This window comes from Megalobrama amblycephala, linkage group LG17, assembly GCF_018812025.1.
Source record: "Megalobrama amblycephala isolate DHTTF-2021 linkage group LG17, ASM1881202v1, whole genome shotgun sequence".
NCBI lineage: Eukaryota > Metazoa > Chordata > Actinopteri > Cypriniformes > Xenocyprididae > Megalobrama > Megalobrama amblycephala.
Window position 1 is genome coordinate 23,574,974 of NC_063060.1, and position 27,786 is coordinate 23,602,759.

General features: G+C 36.7%; 1 protein-coding gene across 1 annotated transcript; it reads right to left on the reverse strand.

Annotated features, from left to right (window-relative positions):
- Positions 1-27,786, reverse strand: slc1a7a (solute carrier family 1 member 7a). Its single transcript, XM_048164489.1, has 11 exons — positions 26,937-27,786; positions 24,206-24,285; positions 15,360-15,575; positions 11,160-11,202; positions 10,425-10,656; positions 10,244-10,343; positions 7,511-7,744; positions 6,398-6,592; positions 4,406-4,540; positions 4,217-4,316; positions 1-714 (listed from the first exon to the last, which is right to left on the reverse strand). The coding sequence occupies exons 1-11, from the start codon at positions 27,069-27,071 to the stop codon at positions 442-444; spliced, it is 1,743 nt and encodes a 580-aa protein (XP_048020446.1). The 5' UTR covers positions 27,072-27,786; the 3' UTR covers positions 1-441.

The window sequence follows — 27,786 nt, forward strand, 5'->3', positions numbered from 1 at the left end:
TGTGATCACTGGTGGTTACATTTTCTTCAGGGGACAGTTTTTTTCTCTCTCTCTGTTAGTGAAAGACAGACAAAGCTTTGAAAAAAATAAATAAAAAAAGATAAGACGATCTCAGCAGCATAATATACTGGAATAAAACAACACATATCCAAATTCCACAGACAAGCTGTCCATTAAGATAGTTGTTCTTCTCTCCTGTAGGTCACATGGAAAGGACACAATAACAACAGCACTCATACATACACCGATCTTTCTCCACACGTTTCAATGAGACGCTCAGCCATCTGGGGGTCAACAGGGTTCAGAAAATCCCCATAGCAGGTCCAAAGATTTACGGCCCTGATCGCTTCAGATTCCCTACATTCACACGTGCTCAAAATCCAAAGGTAGAGAAACAGAACGGCTGGCATCTTGCAGCTTTGTTTTGGTCTCTGAATGAGTCTAGACATTGGTCTCCAGACCGTTCATGTCAATGGTACAATGGTCTTTGTCTTTATGGTCTCTTTTGTAATGGTGTGGAGACAGGTGAGGGGACTTCTTCTTATCGGTGGGCTTGATGCCCTCTTCCAGCTGCATTAGACGGGTCACGTCAGGTGACAGGTGCTCGAGTTTCCTCATGGGGCCTGTCGGAGGGGGCTGGAAGCAGCCGTTTTTCTGATAGGACATCATCTGCTGGATGCTGATCATAGGCTTGGTCTCACAGATGAGAGGAATCTGTAAAGAGAAGACAAAATCATCATTTTATAGCTACTGCTGAGTGAAATGGGCATCAGGTGCATGCATAAGGCCCCAATATACTTTAAGCAAAATCAGAGAACAAACTGCCGTGACATCAGTTTGCTTTGGGAATTAGAAACTGTTTGCCAAAGTTTGCTCCAGCTGGTAAACACTGTACAAACAAACTACCATTGGTCCATGACAGTTACATAATAGCCTCCACCTTCTTTGATGTGGAAACCTTATTATTAGGAGATACAAGGGTCCATGGCTCTACCATTGGAGAAAGCAAAATGGCTAACTTGGATCATGTGTGCCTTGATAACCAATCACATTGCAGCCTTGACGTTATTGAATTTCGTTCGGAGATTTGTGACAGTCAATGACTGTTTGCGGATACCATAGAAATGATTGAGAAGTGCCATAAACTGAATCACCTGTTGCGCAATTGTTCTCTTATTTTTTCGGTGTAAACTCTGAAAATAGATCAATCGAAAGTTGTGTTTGAGAATAGGTTTAAAGTTTGTTTAAGGACAAACATGTTGAAGATTAGCCGATGGGCTGTCGATTCATTAAATGATAAGCTACAAAAGCAGTTTATTCAGTGTAGTCAAGCCTCTCCTCCTTTGATATCCATTAAAAAGATCCAGATCTTCTTCTTCACAGTTTTTTGGATCCGGAGATGGTATACTATATCTGAAGATGCATAACAGCTAACAGCGTTCCCTGTATAACAGTGAAAACACAGATGGCCGGTAAATGACGTGGAAGCATTGTGTCGTAAATCTTGTTGTGTGGAAAATCTTGTCAATGGTGGAAAAAGACTTAAAGGAACACTCCGCTTTTTTTGAAAATAGGCTAATTTTCCAACTCCCCTAGAGTTAAACAGTTGAGTTTTACCATTTTCATTCATTCAGCTGATCTCCGGGTATGGCGGTATGGCGGCCAAAGAGTTTTGATATTTTTCATATTTAAAACTTGACTCTTCGGAGATCGGCTGAATGGATTCGAAAACGGTAAAACTCAACTGTTTAACTCTAGGGGAGTTGGAAAAAGAGCCTATTTTCCAAAAGAGTGGAGTGTTCCTTTAAGTTGTAATTCTAAACTGGAGTAACGTAACTGCGCCTGTTGAGCTACCATCCAGCAGAGTTGAGCTCCAACCCCAATCAAACACACCTGAACCAGATAATCAAGGTGTTCAGAGTTACTTAAAAATTTCAGCTAGGTGTGCTGAAGCAGGGTTGGAACTGAAGTCTTCAGGAAGGTAGCTCTCCAGGAGCAGGTTTGGAGACCACTGCTTTAAAGCAATATATAGAGTGCAACAGTCAGTTTCCAGAAGTAAAAACTTCATTTAATTTTCTCCATAGGGAACTTGATTTTTAACGATAACTTATAAACCTTTAAAGACAGCTGTACAGTGAACTACAAGGTTGTTAACTGATAGTATTTGCTTCTGCTGAAGCCGTCAGTCCACATTATTTTAACTTAGTTTTAAAATAGTCATGTTTAACAGGATAATTTGTGGTGAAAACTACATTAGCTCCGATGCTGTACAGAAAATTCCACCAATCAGAGTTGAAACAAGCAAAACGTGCCAAAAGATCTCTTAAGATCCCATGAAGCACTGTGAATGGCACACTGTAAACCTGAATAAGTTGGCAAAACTCAAATAATTTGAGGCAATCAGTTGCTTCAAGATTTGTAAGTTAAGAGCAAAGTAAGCAACTAGCAGATTTTTATTTTGTACTCAAACATTTCAAGTTAAGAACAATTAAAATGAGAATGAGTACACTAATTCATACATTTAAATTAAAATTATCATATAACCTCAATGTAAATATTTTTTAGCATAAACTTAGCTAGCTGTAACAAGCTAATTCAGAAAATGCTAATTTGCAAACATGTTAATAACATGGTTTAGCACTTGCTGAATGAGTACAGCAATATAAAGCATTTAACATACTTGCTCTCAAACCTCTCTTGATGGTAACTCTCCAAAAACCCACATGAACAGAAACTCTTCTAAATTAACATAACAAAACATTAATCACTACTAAATCTCCCACTTAACATTAATCTTGCACAAAAAACATTATATAACACTTAATTTTAGCATTTACTCTCCCTTTCGAGTGCCATGGGCAAAGCATGCTGGGAAATAGAAATCCCAGCCGAGTTTAAGTTAAACTTAAGTTAGTCTAAATTAAAATAAATAAATTCATAAAACTCAAAACAATGAAGAAGTTCAGTTTACTTAAAATATATCAGTTCTGTGAACCTGAAGGAAAAAGAAAGTTCTAAATACTCATGAAAGTTGATTTGACTAAACTAATTTGTTTAATTTAAGTTTGTCCTACTCAAACCAATTAATTATTTTGAGCATTAGAGTTTACAGTGCATAATTGAGTCAGTCTCACTACACTCACAAAACATTTCAATATATTGTCTGGGCTGCTGGTTGCAGCACAAATGAAAGTCGTCTGGATCTTGGTGCAGCAGCTTTTTTTATTAAACAAACTCAAACTTTATAAAACACTCAACGAAACTTGGGAACAGAACAGCCAGCGTTATGACGACAAGGACAGACAGAGATCTGAACGAAACACAGGGTTTAAATACAAGAACAAACAGGGGAGCTAACAAGATAAATGAATCAGACACAGCTGGGACAAATGAACTCATTGATGGTAACCATAGAAACAAAGGAGTGGTGGGAAAGTGAACAAAGGAACTGACTGAAATACAAACAAAAAAGTCCAAACACAAACTGAAACATGACATATATAAGCATATTTTGCATATTTTAAACTTAAAATATATTGTTTTTATATATATAATCATCATTTGTAAATGAGTAGCTTTGTTTCTCCATCGTTTTTTAATTTGATAATGCTGTTCGTAATGCTTCATGGGATTGTAGTTCTTTCCTTCACTAAAGCTGTTAAGTACACAGTCTTGCACCTTAGTATTTTTGTCCAATTTTCAAATACTTTTTTGCTTCAAATGAAAGTTTATAATGTTATGATTCACCTCGTAGCTGATTGGTTTAGTTCATGGCATAACAAAGACTTTTTTTGAAATCCCTGTGGGAGAAATGAATGGAAAAAATACTTCTGGAACCAACACAGGTGAAAAAGTGGAAGGGCACTGTTGCACACTATTGCACTAATAAACATGACATGACTGGAGTGATGATTTGTAGAGCTGGTGAAAACATATCCACATCGCTATGATTAGATGCTTTCTTAACTGCTGTTTTCTCAACGCTCTACTTTTTGTTGTGTTTATTTTGTTATTGAGTGGAAAACATGCAGCACATATTTACATATTCATCTAAACACCACAATCATCATTGTGGGCAGCATTGGGATATTCACTGTATCACTGCAAAGGTATTTCGAAGTTCTTTTTACCACTAAGTGAAGAACAAAAAAGAACTTTGCCCTGAGTATAACAGGGCCTTTATTATATATAAGAACCTCTTTAAACCTATTCTCACCTCCTCACCCTCCTTCACAAAGTCTTTTCTGCATATGTGTGCCATGATTCCTGTGGCCAGAGCATCACCCATCACGTTCACCATCGTCCTGAAACGATCCCTAACAAATACACAAGTACAATCAGAAATTCAGAAAACACTCTGAAATAAAACCATTTCAGAAATGAATGAAAGAGAGAAATTTCTTACAGGGCCCAATCCACAGCAATAATTAGAGTGATGTCATCTGTAGGAAGTCCCACTGAGGTTAACACTATCACCATGGTCACCAGACCGGCCTGTGGAATGCCGGCAGCACCGATACTGGCTGCTGTAGCAGTGATGCTGAAGTAAGAAGCAAAAACATATAATCCTTGAGTAAGAACTTACTGATACCTGATCTGTGAATTAACTTGATGTCAAAGGTAATTTTACTAATTTTACTATATAAGATCTGTCATCTGATTTTTGCAGGATATACAGTCAAACCAAAAATTATTCAGACGTTTTTGATATTTTTGGTATATTTTTACTAGTGGGTGCAGGACACTATAGTTCATTTATGTAAGTGAGGATAGCAAAATGAAGTAAACTGTGACATATTATACCCAACAATTCTTCATACAATAGACTAGCAGTAAAATTGATAAACATTTGGAACCAAAAATTATTCAGACACTTTGATTTGCTTAAGTGTTATCTGACATAATTAAGATTATTTTTTTCTGACACAGTTTAACTCTGAGATCTAGTCATATTTTATTGCTATTTTTTTAAACTATAGTGAATAAACTGTATTAATGAATGAAATGTTCAAGGTATCTGAATACATTTTGGTTTGACTGTATAAAATATATTTTTAATTTATTATAATGATTTGCCATTAATGTATAATCATTCAAATTTTCTTTAAATTAATGTAAATTTATGTATTTATTTATTTATTACACATGGAACAAGTATTTAAGTTGAATAATGACAGATAAATCAAATAACAGAATCCAATCAAAGATACATCTGAATTACTCTATATAATTACATGAATATTTTTAATATAATATAGTATTAGTTTAGAAAGAAGTCTCTTATGCTCTCCAAGGCTCCATTTTTTTAAAATCAAAAATACAGTAAACAATGTAATATTGTGAAATATTATTACAATTTAAAATAACTGTTTTCTATTTTAATTTTAAAATGTAATTTATTCCTGTGATCAAAGCTGAATTTTCAGCATTATTACTCAGTGTCACATGATCCTTCAGAAATCATTTTAATATACTGAATTTGTGCTCTATTATTATAGATACTATATTATAGTTAATGGTTCTTATTATTATCAATGTTGGAATTAATACTTATATTCATGAAAATCATGATTTTTTCTGGGGCTCGATGAAAAGAAAGTTTAAAAAACAGTATTTGAAATAGAAATCATTACACATGTCTGTCTTTACTGTCACTTTTTATGTGTTTTTGCTGAATAAAAGTATTAATTTCTTTTCTTTTTTTCTTTTTTTTTTTAAATATCCTACTTTCCCAAAAATGTATTGGTATAGTGAATCACTGTTTCCACAAAAAAAAAAAAAAAGAAAAAAAGAAAAGAAAAGAAAAACAGCACAACTGTTTTCAACATTGATAATAATAATAAATGTTTCTAGAGCAGCAAATCAGCATATTAGAATGATTTCTGAAGGATCATGTGACACTGAAGACTGGAGTAATGATGCTGAAAATTCAGCTTTACCATCACAGGAATAAATTACATTTTAGAATATTTTAATTTGTAATAATATTTCACAATTACTGTTTCTACTTTATTTTTGATCAAATAAATGCATCTTTGGTAAAGGGGAGCATAAGAGAATTCTTTAAACAACTTAAAAAAAAATCGTAATTTAAAACTTTTGGCTGGTAGTGTATATTAAATAATACATTTAATATGAATAAATGTATTTATACTTTATATAAATTGAATAAGTTACATCATATTCATATATGAATAAATTAAGTGATTCCACTAATTTGGCCTTACAGATTATGATGTTTGAAATGTACATATAATTAATGGAATTATTAATGTCTATATAATTAATTATAATGAAAACTGTTCAGATGGAATAGCTCTCCCTGTTGATATTCAGACAAAAAGTCAAGATGAATAGGAGCATAGCCATTTAATAAATGTGTTGAGATGAGGTTTACCTGATGGTGATGATCTGCCCAAAGTCCAGCTCATAGTTGTTGACTTGAGCGATAAAGATGGCTGCCACGGCCTCATATAGCGCAGTGCCGTCCATGTTGATAGTAGCACCCACAGGAAGCACGAAGCGAATGATGCGACGGTCGATGTGGTTGTTCTCCAGGAGGCACTTAAAGGTGATAGGCAGTGTGGCAGAGCTGTAGTAGAACGGAAGTGCATCAAAGTTTGTGGTTTACATTTGTGCTATTTTCAGCTCAAGGCTGGAAATTCACTACAACATTTGCCCAGATTTGTAGTTTAGTGTATGGTAGCCTAGTGTTTTAAAGGTCCCGTTTTTCGTGTTTTTTTGAAGCTTTGATTGTGTTTATAGTGTGCAATATAACATGTGTTCATGTTTCGCGTGTAAAAAAACTGTATTTTTCACATAATTTACTTATCTGTATACCGCTGTTTCCACTGTCATAAAAACGGGCTGATGACTTCCTTGTTCTATGAAGTCCCTCCTTCAGAAATACGTAACGAGTTCTGATTGTGCCAGCGGTTCCTGTGTTGTGATTCGACAGCAGTTTAGCGCATCTTGCCCGGAAAGGTCACGCCTCTTACCATAACGTGGAGATGCACGCGCTCAGTGTTATTGTAAACATGTCTTTAATTTTACCCTATCAATCTGAGCCGGAATCAGACCCGGTGATTGGACTGCGGGATGAAAATAACAGCGTTTTCGACGACATGGCGACAAACACACTCTACAAACGCAACTCTTGTGTATTCCTGTGGGCGGAGGTTAGTCAAAAAACTGTTTTAGTGACGTCATTAAAGAAGGAAGTAGAGGGATGTAGTCCAAACTGGCCGTTCGATGTAGGCGACTTCTGTTAAATAAAATATCTCACTTGGCATTGAACTTTGAGCTTTAAAATTTTACAGATTTTATTTATACTCTAACAACAACATTACACACTAACTAAAGTTTGAAACATGGGATCACGAAGAACGGGACCTTTAAAATCTGTTCAGATATGAAAAGTCCCATATAGTGTTTTCCAGCCTTTAGCTTATTATAATCCAGCAGGGCCTAGCTCAAAATATGAATTTGCATAAAGGTACTGTACTCTTACCTGGATGAAGTAGCTAATGAGATGAGAAGGGCCTGTAAAATCCCTCGGATGTAGACAATGGGGCTCTTTTTCGTAATGAAGAAATACATGGAAGGCAGGATGAACAGGCCATGAAGCACCAGCCCCATGACCACAGTGATGGCATAGAAGCCCAGTTTCTTCCCCATAGCCGAGGGGTCATCCATTTCCAAGATCTTTCCAGCCACCAGAAACACAATACCAAACGGGAAGTACCTGCAGTGTTGCGTCAGAAACAGACAGCATTAGGGATTCACTAAATTCACCACTTTTGCACATGGTATGTAGGTGCAAATACTGGGTGCAGTGCTGAAACTGCCCTGGATATTCAGTATTTAAAGATGACCTATTCTGCTTTTTGAAATGTTCAACTTTCTTTAGTGTGTTATGTATCTGTTTGAGCATGAAAAAGGTCTGCAAATCAAGACCACAAATTCCATCCCTAAGGGACTTATTCCCTATAACAGTAAGAATTGTTTCTGAACTCCCTGAAACGCCTTGATTGTAGTCTTAAGTTTTCTTCCGGTAACGAACATATCACAGTATTCATCAATAAATAATTCCTGCCCAAGGCATATGCAAAAAAGGGGGTGCGGCCTGGTTTAATTGTGTTAGTAGTGTGTTTATCGCCATGTCCAAGAGACTCTAGGGCTTTTCACACTTGAAATAGTTAACCCTGGGTCATTCTAAACCCCAGGTAAATGGAATCCTGGGTTTTCTTGCTTCAAGTTTCACACTGCTCATAATTTACCCAGGGTTAACAATTAATCCTTGGTATTCATAAGCTAACGTTTCACACTGTACATTCCTAAACCCTGGGTTAACGTTCTTATTTGCATATTTGCAGTGTCATTGATTGGATAAACGAAGCACGCTACCTGTTTACATGGCTTTAAAGGTGGGCTCAGTATTATTTCAAATACACTGTTTGGAAGTTAGTCGGGCTGATACCAACAACAATCGTCTAACCAATAAGCATTAGGGGGCGTATGACAGTCGAGCACAGAACGAGCAAGAGGGAGATTTGAAAATAAGAAAAAAAAAAAACTGCAGAACGAGAGATGGGACACAATACAAAAGAGCTCAAGAGAATATCACTGGAATGAAGGTTTATGACTGGGTAAGCGTTTTAGGACCCGCGTTTATATTAGAAAAGCTTTCCAGAGCTAAGTGGGAAGGTCTGAAAACAGACGCGGAGGCTGCTTTGATTCCGCTTCACATGTGAGTAACACTGGGTTTTGATTGTCTGGAGCTGCTGTTCTGTTGGCGATTAACACGTTCATTTTTTGTGCTTCCTTGTCATTCGTTCATCATCTGTGTTTTATTTTTCGTGAAGTATTTTGTTGTGCGTCAGCTGTGATAAACAGACTTCCACTCGCATTGCGTGTGTAACAGTGGCCAGATAGTGAGAGTTTTGCATTTAAACTACTGCACACTGATGACCGCTAGGAAATTAGGTGTTTAGCGTTATTGTCAGTGCACTCGCCTTGCATGCCAGCAGCGATCGGGCTGGGGTTCGAGACTCGGAGCAGGGTGGTTAGGATTGGAGTGTGAGTTTTGGAGGCGGAGCAATGAAGAGAGGGGTGGGTTTGTTTGGGTTGATTTCAAATATCAACAATGTCCAACAACGAATTTGAGAAATCGCATACAGCACCTTTAACACTGCTATAAAGGTAAGAATGAAATGGTCTCTTTTTCACTCAAATTGCCACGTTTTCTGTCAGCGTTTGACATTTTCTCCCTCAAACGCTGAATTTACTGTTTATACACAATACATAATGTTTCTGTGACTGTCCAAAGCAGGCAAATATGAGTACAAGATTGGTTGTCTGTCTAGCTGTAACATTCTAACACTGCATTGTTTCACACTGTACAAGTTTTGCACTGCAATGTGGGGTTAACACCACAAAGGCGATGAAAAATTATATATATATTTTTTGAACATTCAAACATAAAAACCTATTCTAATAGACCCAAAGAACAAAATCAAGACTTTGTAAAAGGGCCCAATATGGCCTCTTTAAATGAAGTCATTGATATTCCTTTCACACAAACATGTCTCTTTTCTATGTAAATTAGCTCATTATAGATTGAGCTTCATTCACACGTTGCCCGGTGCATTTCATTTCATGTAGTCTAGGTTATATAAAAGAGATGTTTGAGTCGGCCTAGTGATCATGGCAACAGTCGTGTATAAAAGAAAGGGTATTTTGAACAAGAATATCATAGTTTTAGTTAAATGAGACTAAAATTTACCTAATATTTTATGGGCGTGTTTGTGCCGTTGCCTGATCTACAGTACATTATTCCTGTAGTGAATCGGGTGCTAAACTAGTGCAATAATAGCGCAATTTAGCGCAATTTTCATTCATAGTGAATCTGCCCTTTATAGTGTTTACATCGGAGAGCCTTAAAATTACGTTGTTAGCTTTTTGAAATGCTTGTGATCTTGAATAAATATTCAAATGCCCAACTTAAAAAAAATAAATAAAATAAAATAAAATAAATTACTAAAAATAAAAGAAAACAGTAACTTTCACTTTGTAAAAAACAAAAAAATAAATTAAATGCTTAATACATTTCTCAAAAATTAAATGAAAAAAAAAAAATCAAATTTTCAGGCACAATTTGGTGATCTACATAACTCTCTATGTAGCGGCTCTAATTATTTAGTTTATTGTCATATGTATGTTTTGGGATCATGCTTGTCTTTACCATATAACAATGGCCACAATTTTCAGCACAGCTTCATTCAGACTCTGACAGAAGTTGACGAGAGCGCTGCCATTTGGTCCCATTCTTCCAAGCATGATACCTAAATGACGAGAATACTTGAGTATTTATAAAACAGACTGGATTAAGCTGTGGAATTCCAGATGTTGATGCTACAGCTCACCCATAGTAGCTGAGAAGATCACGATACCCAGGACATTCATGCCTTCACTGGTGCCAGGAAGCGTTCGGAAGACCACATCGGGAGGTGGCGTCAGGTCAAGGGAGAAGTTCTGGATGTCTGTGCCATTGTCATCTTGGATTCCATAAATGAAGACCCGTTTTGTGGTGATCTCTTGTATGTCCTGACTGATGGTGGGTTTAGGCTTCATGATAGGGATGCTTTTCGTGCGATACTACAATTCAATTGTAATTCATAATTAAGATGACATAAAACAAATTCACAGCAAAAATCACAGTAATGCAAAGATATACAATACCAAAGGTATAGAACACATGCAGGGATATTTTCAACATTACACATGCACGTATATTAAAATTATACATGTTATGGCCGATAATGATAGTAAATAGCTGATATTACAATTCTTAACCATTTTGTCTAAATAAATTAAATAAAACACTTAAAAGCTAAAATCATTCTTTTCAAAAGTAAATTCAGTCATCACAACATTGTAATTTACAGTATTAAAAATGGATTTTCATTTTGAGATCAATAAAGATTTTATATATATAAGAGTTCCTAATTTAATGTGTTTAAAGATTTTTCAAGTGAGCAGTTTATGTAATAAGGGAAATGAGCTGCACAATACCAACTGATAGGAACAAAGGCACAAAAATGTAATATTAGTTAATAAGGCACAGAGCATGAAACTAATGGAAAAACATAAAAACTCACTTGTTGAAAAGTTGCTTGGACCAAGTTGGCTGGGAACATGTTGCTGATGGAGGAAAGAATTTTTTTTTATAAACATTATAATGAATATTAATGCTTACACAGATTATTCACATGCATTCAGATTTTTTTTCTGCTGAAAATACCAAACTGGTTTATTGAGATTATATACTGATTTGGTGCTGGTCTATCTGGTAGACAGAACTGTGAATGCCTGTGATGTCCAATTGTTGGCATAACGGCTTATGCATATGCTCTTCCCATCACCCACAAAATACATTAAAGGTCCTATGACATGCTACATTTTGGATGCTTTTATATAGGCCTAAGTGGTCCCTAGTACTGTATCTGAAGTCTCTTTCCCGAAATTCAGCCTTGGTGCAGAATTTCAGCCACTACAAGCCAGTCCCACAATGAGCTTTCCTCAGGACGTGCCGTTTCTGGGTCCGTAGCTTTAAATGCTAATGAGGACGAGAGAGGCGGGGCAAGGTGGAGGGTGGGTGTGGCCTTAACCAGCTCGCGGCCACGGGACCATGCGCTAATGTTGACGGTGGATGTTTAGCTTTCAAGCACTGGATGAAGCGGCTACAGCAGGACGTCTCCGAATGGTTAGTTTAAAACATTGTGTCTGGATACGGTAGCCTACTTTAGTTGGTTTATGTATGCTGTTACAGTTATTATCATGTAGCTAATGCTAGCCTACATTGTTTGCTTTTCATGTTGCTCTGATTTGCTATCGTATATATATATTATATATATATAATTATTAGCTATAAACACTAACCAGCGCAACTAAATTAGTCAGACCTCTGCCATTATTACAAATTCCTTTTCGGATAGGTGCCTTTGTGGAAAATGTGCTACCATGCCAACATTCTTTATTTGTTTATATATTTTATATTTCATAAATCTTAAAGGTTTTTACAGTCTTTCATATTACAATTACATCAAGCTCTGCAATCTGGAAATGTGGATATCGCGTGCTCCATTACACCAACAGCAGAACGGTTATCCAAACAACAAAGAAATGTACAACACTCACATTGCAGTGTGTGTATTATTCACACACACACACACACACACACACACACACACACACACACTTGATGCTATGCTTTGAAAAAAATATTGTGCTCGAATCTCAAGGTAGAAGCTCAGTTTCTCATGGGCGGGCAAAGCAGAGAAAGGGGAGGTAACCTTTCCCCGTATGACGACTTATAGGGAAGATTCCAGACTGGGCCGTCTGAGCTTTCATTTTCTCAATTTACCCAGGGCTCGGTTTACACCCATCACCTTTTCTAGCCACTGGTGGACCATATGCAGGCTAGGGGAACTCATATCAATGTTAAAAACCTCATAAAGTGAAATTTTCATGCCATGGGACCTTTTAAGAGCATTGCAAAATAGTGCATATTGTGACACACACAGTCAACTAATCCTAATCCAAGTTTTAGTTTGCTTATCAACACACTGTCTAGTTAACACAGAGGGACCCAGAAAACAGCAGTTCAAATAGCCTATCACTGGAGGTCACTAAAGTCACATGCTAATTTAATACCTCTCTAAGTCTACCTGTCTAAGACTTTGAAATGCACCGTTAATAAACTGAGCTAATCTTGTGGCTGTATGTAAATAGTTTCCTCCTCTTTCATCGCCTCAATAAAGGCCATATGGTCTCAGGCTCAGATCAGTAATCAGTTTAGGCTCCAGTCTTCACCACACACTCCAATGACATGGGGTCATGCTCTGTCACGCTGCATAGGCGACAGGTGGGGCAGAAATTCCCTATTCCTTAGTCCTCAGCCAACCCTAAACTGAGCCACGTCTAAGCTCTCCTGATCCCTCAACATCACAGCCACTATACTTTGACATCTCTACAGACATTCAGGCTGAAATAAATGAATTATGACTGGTAATAAACATGCAATTGACTTTATGTATAGTGAGATTTATGTTTAACAGTCAAGCATGGCTAAGGAATGTTCTGGGGCTGTCTTTCCCGTCCTGACCTATGAGGACTACACATCAACTAATGTAAACACGTAAAGTAACACGAATGTAGTGGAAATTTGTGATGGAGAATGAAATGAGTAGTAATGGATGTGTTTTAAGTAATATGGAAATCGGTAACAGTTACCGTTAGGGTTTGATTTAGGTTTAGTTACTTGTATTTATGCATAATTTATTGTTATTACTATAGTAAGTACATAACGTGTAACTATGTCACCTTAAAATAAAGGGTTACCCTTTATTTGTGTCCTCGTTACATAATGTTACATGTACTTACTGTAGTAATAACAGTAAATTATTCAGAATTACATAACTGTAACACTAACCCTAAGTGTTGTTAATTGATATCGCTCAGTATGTAAATGCAGGGTTGCCAAATCTCATGCATTTGGCGTGAAACACGCTTTCAGGCTTTGTCTCACGTTGCCCAAGTAATCCTCACACCAAATTAAAAAAGCCGACGTGCTGCACAGACCATTTGCCATTTGTCTGACATCAAGAATAGCGAGAGGTATTTTGATGTCATTCGCCATTCGGTCTGCACAGCACCGCAATAAGTCAAACACACATATTGACAAGGTGACTTTAATTAAACCAAAACCTGAAGACCTGCAACCTCCTGATTGGACCAGTCTATACCAATCATATTTTCTCCACACCGTGCAAGGTCACTGTATATAAGCTGCTGAAACCCACCTGCAAGACGATCACCGAAGATCTTTAGATGTCATTATGAAACATAATATTTGTGCACGTAAAGCAGATTTACACGTCTAAGTTAACTATTATTAATTTGAATTGGTAATTTTATCCTTACATACATAAAATCCCTGTATGTTTACAGCATTAGTTGTGAGATTTTTTCATGTAGCTACTGTACCTGATATTTATCCAAATGAAACAATCTTGAATCAATATCGGAATCATATCGCAAGCTTATGAATTAAAATTGTGAAATTTGGGTCAAGCACTAATAAAAACAGTAGGCTACCAGTTATTGTACCATGTAAACATTGTAACATGTTGTGACTAAACTAAATGAAATTCTGTTTAGTTTTGGCAATACAATACACTTATTGTGATGCGAGGTTTTTGTGTTGTTGTTGTTGTTAAAAAAGGCAAAATTTTCACCCCTAAGCTAAACTCAAAAGTTGGCAATCCTGTTAAATGTATAATTACACTGTAACATGGACACCTTAAAATAAAGTGTAACCGGAAATGATTTAGTGATTAATTTATTAGTTTGGATAAATTCCTGTTTTATGTTTATATTGTAATCTGAAATGTTGTGCATGCTGGAAGGTAAAAGTGTGCATTCAAACAATATGCACCAGAAACAAATGAAACAAGTGTCAAGGCCATGCACGTTCTGTATACATTTCACATGATTAAAGTCTAGACTTTTAAACATGATCATCTGCTGTGTCTGAAATGACTCCCTGTTGGCCGATAAACCTTATTACCACAAAAAGTGGTGGACTTGTGGGCCGTGTTTTGAAGCTGTGCAGCTAAGGAAGGGAAGCACTAAAGAATCTAGCACACATTTTGGAAGTGGTATGGCAGTTATAGTGTCTTCTGTCCGTTAGGTGCTTAGAGGTAAAGGTAACTGTCACTCATATTGGAAACTCTATGACACTAACTACCTAAATGACTAAATAACTAAACTTCAATAGTCAAGCACTGTGGAAGGAATGTCAAGACCTTGGTCTGTCTTTCCCCTCCTGACTTATGAGGACTACCTAACCTCAACAGGCAAGCATGGTTGAAGGAATGTTAATCTGTATCTATACATGGGTTTCCTGTAGTCCTTTTTGACACAGTACCTGTTTGTGAAAAGTTCCTGACTAACTGTTCCACTGACCAACTAAAACAGCGACACAATGTCACTGGGGCAAGCTTCATCCCCATTTACTCAAGCAAACACTAACTGGCTTATCATGAGCTTTACTCACAAGGTTTAACAGGCAGTTCAAAGCCTTGACAGGTGAGAATGCATGTGCAACCCTTTATATTCTACCACTGAGAAATAACAGCAAATTTCTCTAGAAGCCTGTGCAATAATTGCCTTAGCATAGTCAGCAAATATACGATAGGCTGACGTGATTTATGGACGTTTCTAATGCCCAATTAGGTAAAAGTAATGTGATACATATGAAAAACATTGATCACAGATACACAATAGCACAGGCTTACCGGATAAGGTCCAGTAGAGCATCAGCTGAGCTCATGATGGGCTTCCCGCTGTCCTCTGAGTCTTCTTTCTGGGCAGCTCCACCCGGGTGGATGATGATGACCATGACAATGCCCACCACCACAGCCACAAAGGTCGTCCACAGATAATAAGAAATTGTCATGATGCCCAGTCGACTGGAGCACTTAGCATCTAGTGCTGCCAAACCAGACATCAAACTGAAGAAATGAGAGAGAAAAACATAATTTTTAAGGAATACAGAAAATTACTCTCAGTTGAACAAAGGAAAAAAAAAAGTATTTGCAATAATTCTTGCAAGTGCTCTACATTTTATATACGTACACTCAAAATATCGCAGTGGCTAATTGATTTAATTTTTAAATTGACCATGCTTAAATATATTTTTGAACACAAACAAGACCATCAGATGTCAACGCCCAAAAACAGACATATAGCATATCATGTACCTCCATAGATAACTAAAAGAGACAGACAAAGCTTAAAAACATGCCACAGACTTCACTGAATCTGTCATTCCTTTAGGATTTTTCTATTAAAGGTGCTCTAAGCGATCCTGGGCGGAGTCACTTCCTGTTGACGTTCAAAGTGTTGTCAAACAAAACAGAGGCTAGCTAGACCCTCCCTCCTCCTCCTCCTCCCCCTCCCCTCCGTGCTTCCTGAAACAGTCATGAACGCGCATTTAAAATCATTCTTGTCGGTTATTGGCTGGAGCATGTTTATTATGTTTTGTGGTCCAGGCTGCACCAGGTAGTTTTTGTTGCCATTTTAGGAGCTTGTGGCGACTACAGAGACCGTGTTTTTTTACAGTGTGTTCAGGGGACAGGCAGCTAGCGGATAGTGAGGAGATGTTTGCTGCATGTGACAAAAAATGTTTTGGCCTAAAAACGCGTGACATCACTTAGAGCACCTTTAACTAGAGGAGTGATTACACTCTCATCAGCGACTCAATAAAGATCTGATTTATAGAAAAGAAACATATTTTTTTGCCTCCTTCAGCTGTGAGAGTTTCATACAGTTAGTCTTTGATACAGATGTTTGATCTGTGTGATGTCCTCAGATACGTCTTCAATACATTTGATATATTCCATACCAGGCACATGATGGTAATTCAGAGCAGAACAGAAAGACATTAGGCTTTACAATGTAAGTTAAGCTCAACAGAGTTTACTATAGCCACTTCAGGTAGTTTCTATAGTCATTACTGTCATTTATTCACATGGAATTTGACACAGGGAATCTCCCTCTATGCTGGTCAGGTTATGCATATTACTTTAAACCAGCTCATGCAGGGAACTGGAATGGATGATGACATTAAGGAGATAAATAAGACATGATATGACAAGAAAAGCAGCGACAAGTAATAACTTTTTGTCACCTAGGCACCATTTCTTTGGATTCTGCAAACCATTTAATGTGTCAGACATCATTCCATAACCGTGCAGACATCCTAGTTCCTTGAACTGTTTGGCAATGAAACTGAGCACGTGTTCAGAGCTACTAAAAGCTGTAGCCTCCATCTCAAATGTCAGACACTGATTCAGAAGAGCTTTATCACTGACATACACAGAGCTATTTCAGCTTGAATGAGTTCCTGATCAAAGTAAAACAAACTTGACTTTGAGAGGCTTGTTTAAATAATAGTTGATTCAATACTCAATCATAAAAATCCATAGATTATCTAATGATTCTATTCTTCATTTGCTCCTGCATTATTTTATCCATTAATGGAAGAGCAATTAACCTATCAATGTCCCATGACCTGAATTCATTATCTTTAAATAAACAATTCTCTAAAAGCAAATTTGGAAAACGCTTGCCTACTGTATTGTACAACCAACTAAAATTATGAGACATAAAAGCCAGAATTATCTCATCTGCATACAGAGACAATGAAAGGAGTTGGTTAGTAATGAAATCTTTGCTGTCATATGAGAGAACCACTGCTGGTGAGTAACTAACCAAAACTAGCAATGCTACTAACCTGACTACTAAATGGTGTATAATAGAAAAAGCTATGTTGTTTTCTCAAGGGCTCTTAAAATTTGAAATGTCTCCCAAATGTGAAAATGTGAAATCTCACATTGCAAATTTCTTTCTTCTTATTGAAAAACTGACTTCCATACACAATGGTCCACTCCTCATCTGAAAGAAAAAAGGTGTGGTTGTTTGAAAAAGTAGGCACACCTTTCCTCAAGAAGCCACAAATATTGAAGTATTATTCATGTAATATATAGATTTAGAGGTTTAAAATGTCATTACATGAGCTCCACTAATAAAAAATTCAGTGGGTGGCTCCATTTATTTCCCTTCATTAACTTTATATTAAAACAGCATTATATTGGCAAATAGATTACCAAAAAAATTTTGTTTTTTTCACAATAATGTGCATGGAATAATTGTTCACAATAAGAACAGAAGCACATATTAAAGTTAAGCTCATTCAACAGCATTTGCGGCATCATCACAAAAATTATTTGAACAAGGCCCATTTTTGAAGGATTTAAAAGCAGAAATATGAAGCCCATCATTTTATAAAAGCACTTACATAAATTCTTCTGTTAAAACTTTTTATTTGTAAAATTCAGTCATTTTAGGAGTTACATTGTCATGGCTGTGAAGTTATAAAATTGGAACTTTACACGGAAAAGTTTAGATTTTCTTCACGCTAAAATCATGGTAACATTTACTGTTACCATTAATGTTCTGTATTGCTCATGACTTGTAGCTATACTATTGAAACAGTGAGTATTTTAACTTTAATCACTCTATAGTGTTGTGCAGTGTGTAATAATCCATACCCGTTCCCTTTTATAGTATTGTGTGTTGGTTGTGCGCAGGCAGGCACTAATATATGTAATTCGTGTATGTACAGTACATGCATCTTAAGCCCCTTGCTGTCTGACCCTGCGTGTGTTCCAGCTATAGGCTGGCAGCAGGACTTCCAGACCATCTGGAGCTTTGAAGCACCTCTGTTTTACAAGAGCTTTACCCTAATCCTGCCTGGAGATGGGAAAGTCCAGATAAAGTCTCTATGCCTAGGCCTTTACCCCACTGAGGTCACTTGGGTGCCATATTTCTCAGGTGGGACATATATAGTACACAGACATATATAGCAGGAACACTCGTGGGTGAATCGCATGAAAATGTGCTCAGATCCAGTGTTATTTTAGTATCATTGAGATACTATTATAGTTTATTAATATTTTGAATCAATTTTATTATTTTTTTAAATTTCATATTTCATTTGAATTTTAGTTAAAGTTGTCATTTTGTTGTTTTTGTCATTTTTAGTAGTTTTTTTTTTAAATTATCTATAGAAAGTTCTGTCATGAAACTCTAAGGGCCCTATCATACAGATACATGTGCAACGCAAGTGTTTTTTGCTAGTTTCATCCCAACGTAGTTATCATTTTCACATCCTGCACCACATTGTTTAAATAGCAAAAGCATTTGCGCCCATTTGTGTGCCCATGGGCGTGCTGGTCTGAAAACGAGGTGTGTTCAGGCGCATTGTTGGCGTGTTGCTACTTTGAAGCAACTGAAAACAACTGCGTCACTGACCCACTGAAACCTGGTCTAAAGTCAATGGTGCAATATTATTATTATTTTTTTATTTTTTATTTAAAGAACGAGTTAGTAATATGCGCCTATATACGGGTGCACAATGCGTGTACACTCTGCTTATTACACACACAGGGACGCGCAGCAGCACACAAACATGCCAAATATTAAAAATAAAAGGATTACAACGTAAAAGATTATTATTATTAAAGATAAAAATGCTTTGGTGGAATCCGGCTTGTGTTGCTCGCACGCTTTAACTTTGCGCACGAGCAGATTTCCTCGCTAGAGAAACGTTCAGTTTTTCCGCTTGCAAATTTCAGCATGTAAATAGCGAATCCGCCAAGGCGCGAGCGCAACTGGCTTTTAAAGGGAATGGGAGATGAGACTCTGATTGGTTTATTGCACGTTATGCCCAAAACACACCCATTACTCTTAACACTTAAGAGACTAGGGACAACCCTTTTAGACCATGCGCCGGGTGTGCCGACCATTTTAAACTAGCAAAAGTGGATTTGGACACACCCTAAGTGCTTTTGCGTCGTGCACTTAGATCGTTAAAATAGGGCCCTTGATGCGCAGTCTAATAGGTCCTTTGCTCAATCTGCTTGCAATCACATCATTCTCTATAGGACACAGCTGTTTGGGATCTGCTGTATCAGTAGCCAATGAGCTCGTTGCTCAACCTTCAAATACTTGGTCAGCATTTGCTGTAGCAGTTGCAGCGCGCTTTCAGAAACCCTCCACCTGCCCCAGCTCCACGGGTAATTGATGTATGCTATATTGTACAGCAGCAGCTTGTCTTGCTCACGGCAGCGTGTCGTGTATGTATTGGCAGTAGTTTTGTACTTGCTCCGCAGCAGCAGCAGCAGCGTAGCAGATCTATTCCTCCAAGACCAAACATATCAGCATTGTAATATCCATTACCATGCCAAACATTCTGGGAGTTGTCATGACATAAATACAGTTTTTAATGATTTTTATTCCAGTTTTAGTTTTCGTTATTTTAGTTAAATAACTTAAAGTTAAATAGCAGTTTTTTATATTTTATTTTATTTCAGTTAAGTAATGAATCCATATTTTAAAAATAATCAGCAGTACAAAAATAAAATAAACAGACAAACAAGTAAACATGAGATTGATGTGTAAATCACTAATTACTGAGGCAAATGACTGTGATGAAATCATCACAATTGGTCACATATGATTCAAAACGAACTAAATCAAAACGTAAACATGAAATAAACAAAATATTTATTAATATTATTGTAGATATAATTTTCGAAGCCTAAATGTTAAAAACGCATAAAAGCTTGAGACTTTGATACTCCTTAGCATTCATTTTAAGTTTACATAATCATACAAAAAATATTATAATATTGGTTTCTTGTTCATAGTGTAAGTTGAATTGATTATTTTAAGTGCCATTTAACCTGAATTAAGAGCCATTCACCCCCATTCAATCATCAAATATAGCTGGAACATGGCTTTACATTGGACATCAAAAAACAACAAATACAAAGGGAGCGTTTTGTCTTCACACCACCACATAACACTGAGGAGAATGTATTTTAAAACTAAAAGAAACACACACACAAACACACACACACACACACACACACACACACACACACACACACACACACACACACACACACACACACACGCACACAACATGCACATTTTAGCTTTAAGGAGCATAATCTCAAAGATCTCATCAATCTGCCACCATATGAGATGCAGCTGAGCTGAAAAAAAAGACATGCTTTAATCTTGCAAAAGGTCGATTGATTTTCTCCATATAGATGCAATCATTGCGCAATGACAACAGCATCCAACATGAAAATTGGAAAGATGTCTTAAAGCAGACTTTTTAACATAGAGAGGATTATCTGCCCTGCATCTAGTCTATGTATTAAAATGTAAACTCAGAACGACTGGAAATGGAGATTTGGACTTGATCGGGACTAAAAAAGTGCCATGTTATTAAAGTCAATACATTTAAAGCGTCTATCCTGTAATTGCCTAGACCAGTGATCTACATCACATGTCATATCCTAAACTACCTTCAATTCAATGCACAATCCCTTCATGTGACCTTCTGAAACTGTTCTGCGTCCCTACGGTTGTGTCTGCATGGCCATTGATTAAAGATCAGCTTCGTACTGAAATGCACACAGGGATAATAAGAAAGTGCATGGCTGCCTTTGATTGTGACTAGTGCGCTCATCAGATAATCTGGTTTCCGCTCTTGCCGGTAGGCAGATGGCGTTGAAATGAGGACAGTACGCAGACCCTGCTTTGGGCCCTAAGCCCTAGCATACCATTTGATTAATATGTCATTTTTATTTACTTTAAACCAGCCATGGCATTGGCAGACCATTCAACAGCATCTTGAATCTGCAATGCTCTATGTGATGAAGGTTCTCATAAGAGAGCCAGTTCAGTTGCAAATGTGTCATTCTGCTTTTCATTCTTAAATCAATATGCTGCTTACTACAGTTAAAGCTCTAGCATTTAGGTCAACATTAACTAGTATATATATATAGTCACCGGCCATTTTGCTTTTGGAAGTGCCTGATAGAAGAGGTCTTGGCTACTATGCATGTGCAGTTGGTCCTTAGCTTCCTCAGATTAGAGATAATTAACAACCCTGACCTGCACGTAATGACTCCCTGGACTGTGTGTGTGTTTGTGTACCTCTGGGCATCTGGAACACTGACCCAGACGGAGGTATGTGTGTGGAGTGACAATTAACTTCCTCTTAAGACTTTGCTGCACCAGAAAAGGCAAGTTGCACACCCAGCATGTGGGGTTGTAAGTTATAAATCTTTCACAGACAGAATGTGGACAGTGGCTGTTGAATCCTTATATACCTATACTGGCAGTTGTCCATTCACCTATTTCATGTTTTAGAGGGTTAGTTCACCCAAAAATTAATATTCGGTTATCATTTACTCACTCTCATGTTGTTCCAAAACTGTATGAATTTATTTTTTTCTTCTGTGGAAAACAACAGTTTTTTTTCATAATGTCTCATAAGGTTTCATAATGTTTCTATACAATGAAAGTGACTTATACCTCCATAAAGTCGTCCAAATTGACTACATTCTAAGCAAGGGGATAGAATTGGTAGTATACGTCCCTACCAATATCCAAGTAGACCTCCGTTAATCTTCGAAACACAAATTAAGATATTTTTGTTGACATCCGATGGCTCAGTGAAGCCTGCATAGGGAGCAATGACATTTCCTCTCTCAAGATCCATTAATGTACTAAAAACATATTTAAATCGGTTCATGTGAGTACAATGGTTCAATATTAATATTATAAAGCGACGAGAATATTTTTGGTGCGGCAAAAAAAACAAAATAATGACTTATATAGTGATGGCCAATTTTAAAACACTGCTTTAGGAAGCATCGGAGCGTTATGAATCTTTTGTGTCGAATCAGCGGTTCGGAGCGCCAAGAAACCGAACAGTATTTATATCATTTTTTACCTCTAATACACCACTATGTCCAACTGCGTTCAGCACTCGGTTAGTGAGGTCTGATCGCGCTCTGACAGTACTCATTGAAGTATATGCGCGAGACATCACTTCCATTGTCAGAGCGCGATCAGACCTCACTAACAGAGTGCTGAACGCAGTTGGACATAGTGGTGTATTAGAGGTAAAAAATGATATAAATACTGTTCGGTTTCTTGCATAAACCGATCGTTTCATGTCTTAGAACATCAATGTGTCGTCATGAGCCACAGAGTTTAATTTGGATTTGTCTGTGCATGTTTTTTTGACTCTTATAAATTGTGTTCCCATTCACTCGCATTATTATTTGACTGACAGACGGCAACGGTTGGAGTTAAAAATCATCATTTGTGTTCTACTGAAGAAACAAAGTCACCTGCATCTTGGATGCGCTGGGGGTAAGCAGATAAACATCACATTTTCATTTTTGGGTGAACTATCCCTTTAACCTGATGCTGTTAAACTGAACGTGCAAAGCAAACTCTTAGCTGAAATATGCAAAAAATTAAAAACAACACTGAAATAAGAGTATTTTTAATATTAAAACCCAGCCTTTCCATACATTATGCATATGTACTCTGATGCTGATGTATGGACGATTGCACTGTATGGACAGGATAAATTTCAAGTTAAGTATCTGTTAAACTGCATTCTTGTGTCTTTCGTTACCTTTAACTTATAACACTGCAGAATTGAATAACTGTAGTTATTATAATAACTGAAGTCAATCCCTGAATAGCATTTTTGTATGCTTGTTTAGATATTCTATCATGAAGTACAGAAAGCTAAATTTTAATGTTGTTGGTTTACATAATAAAAATTGTGTAATGAGCATACTGACATAAAAAAAAAAAAAAACATTATATACAGTATGAGTTATTTGTATTTTGGCTGCCATATCTATAAATAAGCCTTTAGATGACATGAAATTGTGGAAGTCTGCCATAAATGCAAAACATACCATCATAAGATACGTAATAAACAATGACACTGACATCAAACTTGGCATTATACATGTAGAGGTGCAAGGGTAAAAGTGCATAATAATTTAAATTTTGCTCTGTTTTACACCAATATTATATGACTTCAGAGAAAGAAGGTGCACAAGCCACTTCATGAGATTGTCAATGTAATTTTCAATGTATGGAATCAGACATTCTGCAAAAATAACTTTTGTGTTCCACATATGCAACTTAAACAGCAGAGCATGGCACTTGCAACACCGAGATCATGGGTTTGATTCCAAGGATGTATATGAAATGACAAAATGTATACCTTGAATGCAGTGTCCTATAAGTTATTATGTAAAAGCATCTGCCATGTAAATACAAGGGGAAGATTGATTCTGATTTGATACTTTTTATGTATATTTATCCTCATATAGATCCTAAGTGTAAATGAAAATTGCTAGTGGTGTAATTATCTTTTAGCATCCAAATTAATATGTATCAGAACATCTAAATAATGTCAAAGATGAATGTGACATTCCTTATAATGGATTTGTTGGATTTTATAATGGATTTTATTAGCTCTATTGGCTTTTGATAATTGGTAAATATGGCCTTGGACATGGTTTGGATTTACATCATAAACTCTAATTCTGAACACAAACTTCATGCTATCCCACTTCAGAAATGAAATACATACAGACACTTATCTCACTTGATTGTATCGGATTCATTCAGTGGCTGACGGCTAAGTTATTTATGTTAAAATCTTGCAAAAAGGATCTCTTACCTGGAGACCACTAGAGGCAGGATGAGCATCTTCAACATCCGCATCAGTAACTCCCCTGGGAACTGGAAGTACTTCACCTCCTTCAGAAAAAACAAAACAACATTTATGCTTTGATTCATAATAAGTCCCACAGAGGAGGTTCTGAGGAGCAGCAGACTACCACAATCTACAGGGACTGTACAGCATTTTGTCTCTTTAAAATGCTGAAAGCATACCCAATTATTGTACACCAAACATATTGACATGTCCAATTATAACACTCATCTCCATTTGATCATCATTTGTTGAATTACAGCATTATAAAATATGAGACTGGTGTAAAAATAATTAAATGTTTTTGCGTTCACCTGAGAAACTTTGCGTTTACTCGCAAAACTTTTTAAATATTTAAATAAGTCCATAAGATGCAGGGTTTTGCACTGAAATGCCTTTAGCAAAAGTGTCACAACTGTTTGGATGTTATAGTCTATTTAATGTCATTGTTTAGTTGATGAAAATACATTGCTCTCATAATCCAAACGTGTTTATTGCCCAATAATAGTCATGTCTTCGAGACTGTACTATTTTAAAAAACTGCTGCCCAAAGAAGTAAAGTTGCTTAAGAAGAGTTCTTAAGCAAGAGAAAGACTTATTGAAGACCATATTGTGTTGAAGGGAGCAGAGAGACATGGTGCTGGTGTTAAAGCGCTTAAAGGCCTGCATTAAGGAGGCCAGGGACATATGAAGCTTAGATCAGGGCCGTCGTCCAAGCATCATCAGGATCAATGCTGACAAATGGCTGTGCATCTCCTGTGCTACTTGCTAATGCTAACATAAAAACAGCTGGCATGGAGCCGCTACATCTGCCACTGCCATTCCTGACTTGGGCCTTGTAAAGTCTGTAAAGCTGCCATGTGGTGTAATCTAAACGGACACGGATGCCAGGGCTCATTGCTAAACATTACATGGGTGTAATGATTGATCGAAAATAGTGGAGCACTGCAACTCAGTTCAATTGTCAAAATCAAATTCATCTGGTTAGCTATTATCTGAGTAATATACTTCCTTTGGCAAATACTTGATAGAAGTTTTTAATGTAAAAAGTCTCTTGTGCTCACCAAGGCTGCATTTATTTGAAATTTTATTAAAATGCATACCAGTGTTAATAATTGAGTACCAATAATAGTTGATAAAAACTGAGTATTATTATCAACTATAATTGCTTGCCCCCCCCAAAAAAATGTCAGAACAATCTGTGTTTTAAATGGGTGTCGGATGGTCTATTCCATGATCTGGATTTTGTTTATAGTAATCTGGGCGGATGTTGAAAAGACTTTATATATGTCATAGATAAAAGTCTTGCATTGATAGTATTCTAAAATAATATGTGCAACAGTTGTTTTTTTTTTTTTATTATTTTATTTTAAATATATAATATACAATATCATGTCATAGACTTAGAGTATCATGCATTTCCTGGTCCAACATTATACAAAGATGTGGAGTTTATTTTTTGGATGTGCTTGGTTACAAACATTCTTCTTAATGTAGACAGACTATTGTTCAATTTTATAGAAAATGTGCCATATTTAATTTAGCTGGAGTTACAGATCTCTTGGAGGTCTCAAAATTGATCAATTTACTTTGAAGAAGATCTCACTCCTCACCACTATATGCAAGGATTGAAAACAAAAAGGAAAATCTTTTAAAAATCATTTGCCAAGTTCTTTGTATTCATCTTGGTTTCATTTGGTTTTGAAAATTTTTTATAGTATTTTCAACGAAAGTTTCCATTTAAAAGTCATGTGGTATAACCATCAAAGTAAAAAACAACAACATATGTACATCTTGAATGCATTTGAATGTAGGCTACACATCTTAATTAATTTCAAAAACTTTTTTTTTTACAAATATATATTTTCAATGTATCTCTCTAACATGTATTATTATTTCACAAATACCATTAAGTTTTTGGGACGTTGCACCACATGATATTTTATATCCTGAACCAACCATGCCTTATAAAAAGGCAAAGTTATATTATATTTTAAGAGACTTATTGACACACAGTAATTATATTATTTAATGTTTTTTTTTCTCGGGATGTTGGTTGCACCACATGATTTTGTGGACAAAAGTTTAAAAATTGTAATAAGTAGTGAAGAAATTTTCTTAAAATATATTTATTTTTCTAATTCAGAAATTTAAAACATGCTAATTAAAAAAATTATATATTCAGATAATTTTTATGATTTGCATATTTAATGCATTTTTGAATCCCCAAAACCCTGCCAATATAGAAGGAAAAAAGAGCATCATGTCAATGAGAATACTTGCTGGATCTCCAACTGCTGTCATACTACAGCTATACAATTCATCTTTACAATTAACCAATGAGGATGAAATGTACTCTTGAAAATATTGGAGGTTCCAATATTTTTATTTTTTATTTTTGGCAGAAATGCCATAGAGGGACCATTTTGGTTCCCCACAGAACCTTTCAGTGAACAGCTTTTAAAATAACCATTTTATCTCCGTGTGAAGAACATTTTTAAAATCTAAGGAACATTTTTCCACTATAAAGAAACTTTTGTGCAATGGAAAAGTGTCATGGATGTTAAAGGTTCTCTATGGAACCACTGATCCCAATAAAGAACCCTATTTAGTGTGTGAGATGGCAGGAAAGTTGGGTCAATGCAGGGAAACCGTTATTGGTAGGGGTTACAACAGGTGGGGGGAAACCAAAACTAACCTGCTCAGAGAGATGTTTGGAGCGCAGGAAGAATCCCAGCAGGCATCCGATAACCACGGCCAAGACTGATAAGATGAGGAGGCCGTTCTGTTGGCACACATTTTTAACGCGGCTCCACACCGCACCCAACGCCATGGTGACACGTCCACTGGCCGCTCAATCAGCCATACAAACACCCTTTTACACCCGAACGCACAAACCTTCCAAGAAGGCAAAAAGAAACGGACATGCAGAGAAAAAACAGAAGGAAGGTAGAGCAGGTTGTAGAAAAGGTGATAATGAAGTTCCCTCCAAGAAAAAGCACTTGTCAATCCACCGTTGGTCACTACTAAAGCCCATCACCCTTTCCAGTCACTAACACACTATCCTTCTGTCTCTGTCTCTGTCTCTCTCTCTCTCTCTCTCTTTCTTTCTCAGTCTCTCTTCGTTCTGCCCCACCACACCCCCTTACCCTGTACTTCAGCATGGCCAATAGGGGGCTCTTGGACAGCTGGCGGTATTGTCCCAGAGGTTAATACCAGCGATCCTATTAGAGCCGCACTGCATTAAGCCGATCTGAAGATGGATTAAAGATCTCTGAACAATTGGAATGGGGATTGCTTCTTGTATGTGTGAAAGAAGAAAAAATAAAACAGGACAAAAACATAAAGATGAAGCAACTGACATGACTCAATGTAGATGTTAAACAGCAGGGGGTTTAGACAGAGTTGGCCAATGTGGACACGAGTTGCTGTGGCTCAGTGTTTGCAGGTGTGATTTTGCACCATCCCGTGGACAGTGCTGGGAAGATTACTTACAATTTGTTACTGATTCCAAATTACAAGACAAAAATTGTAGTTAGTAAGGTAAT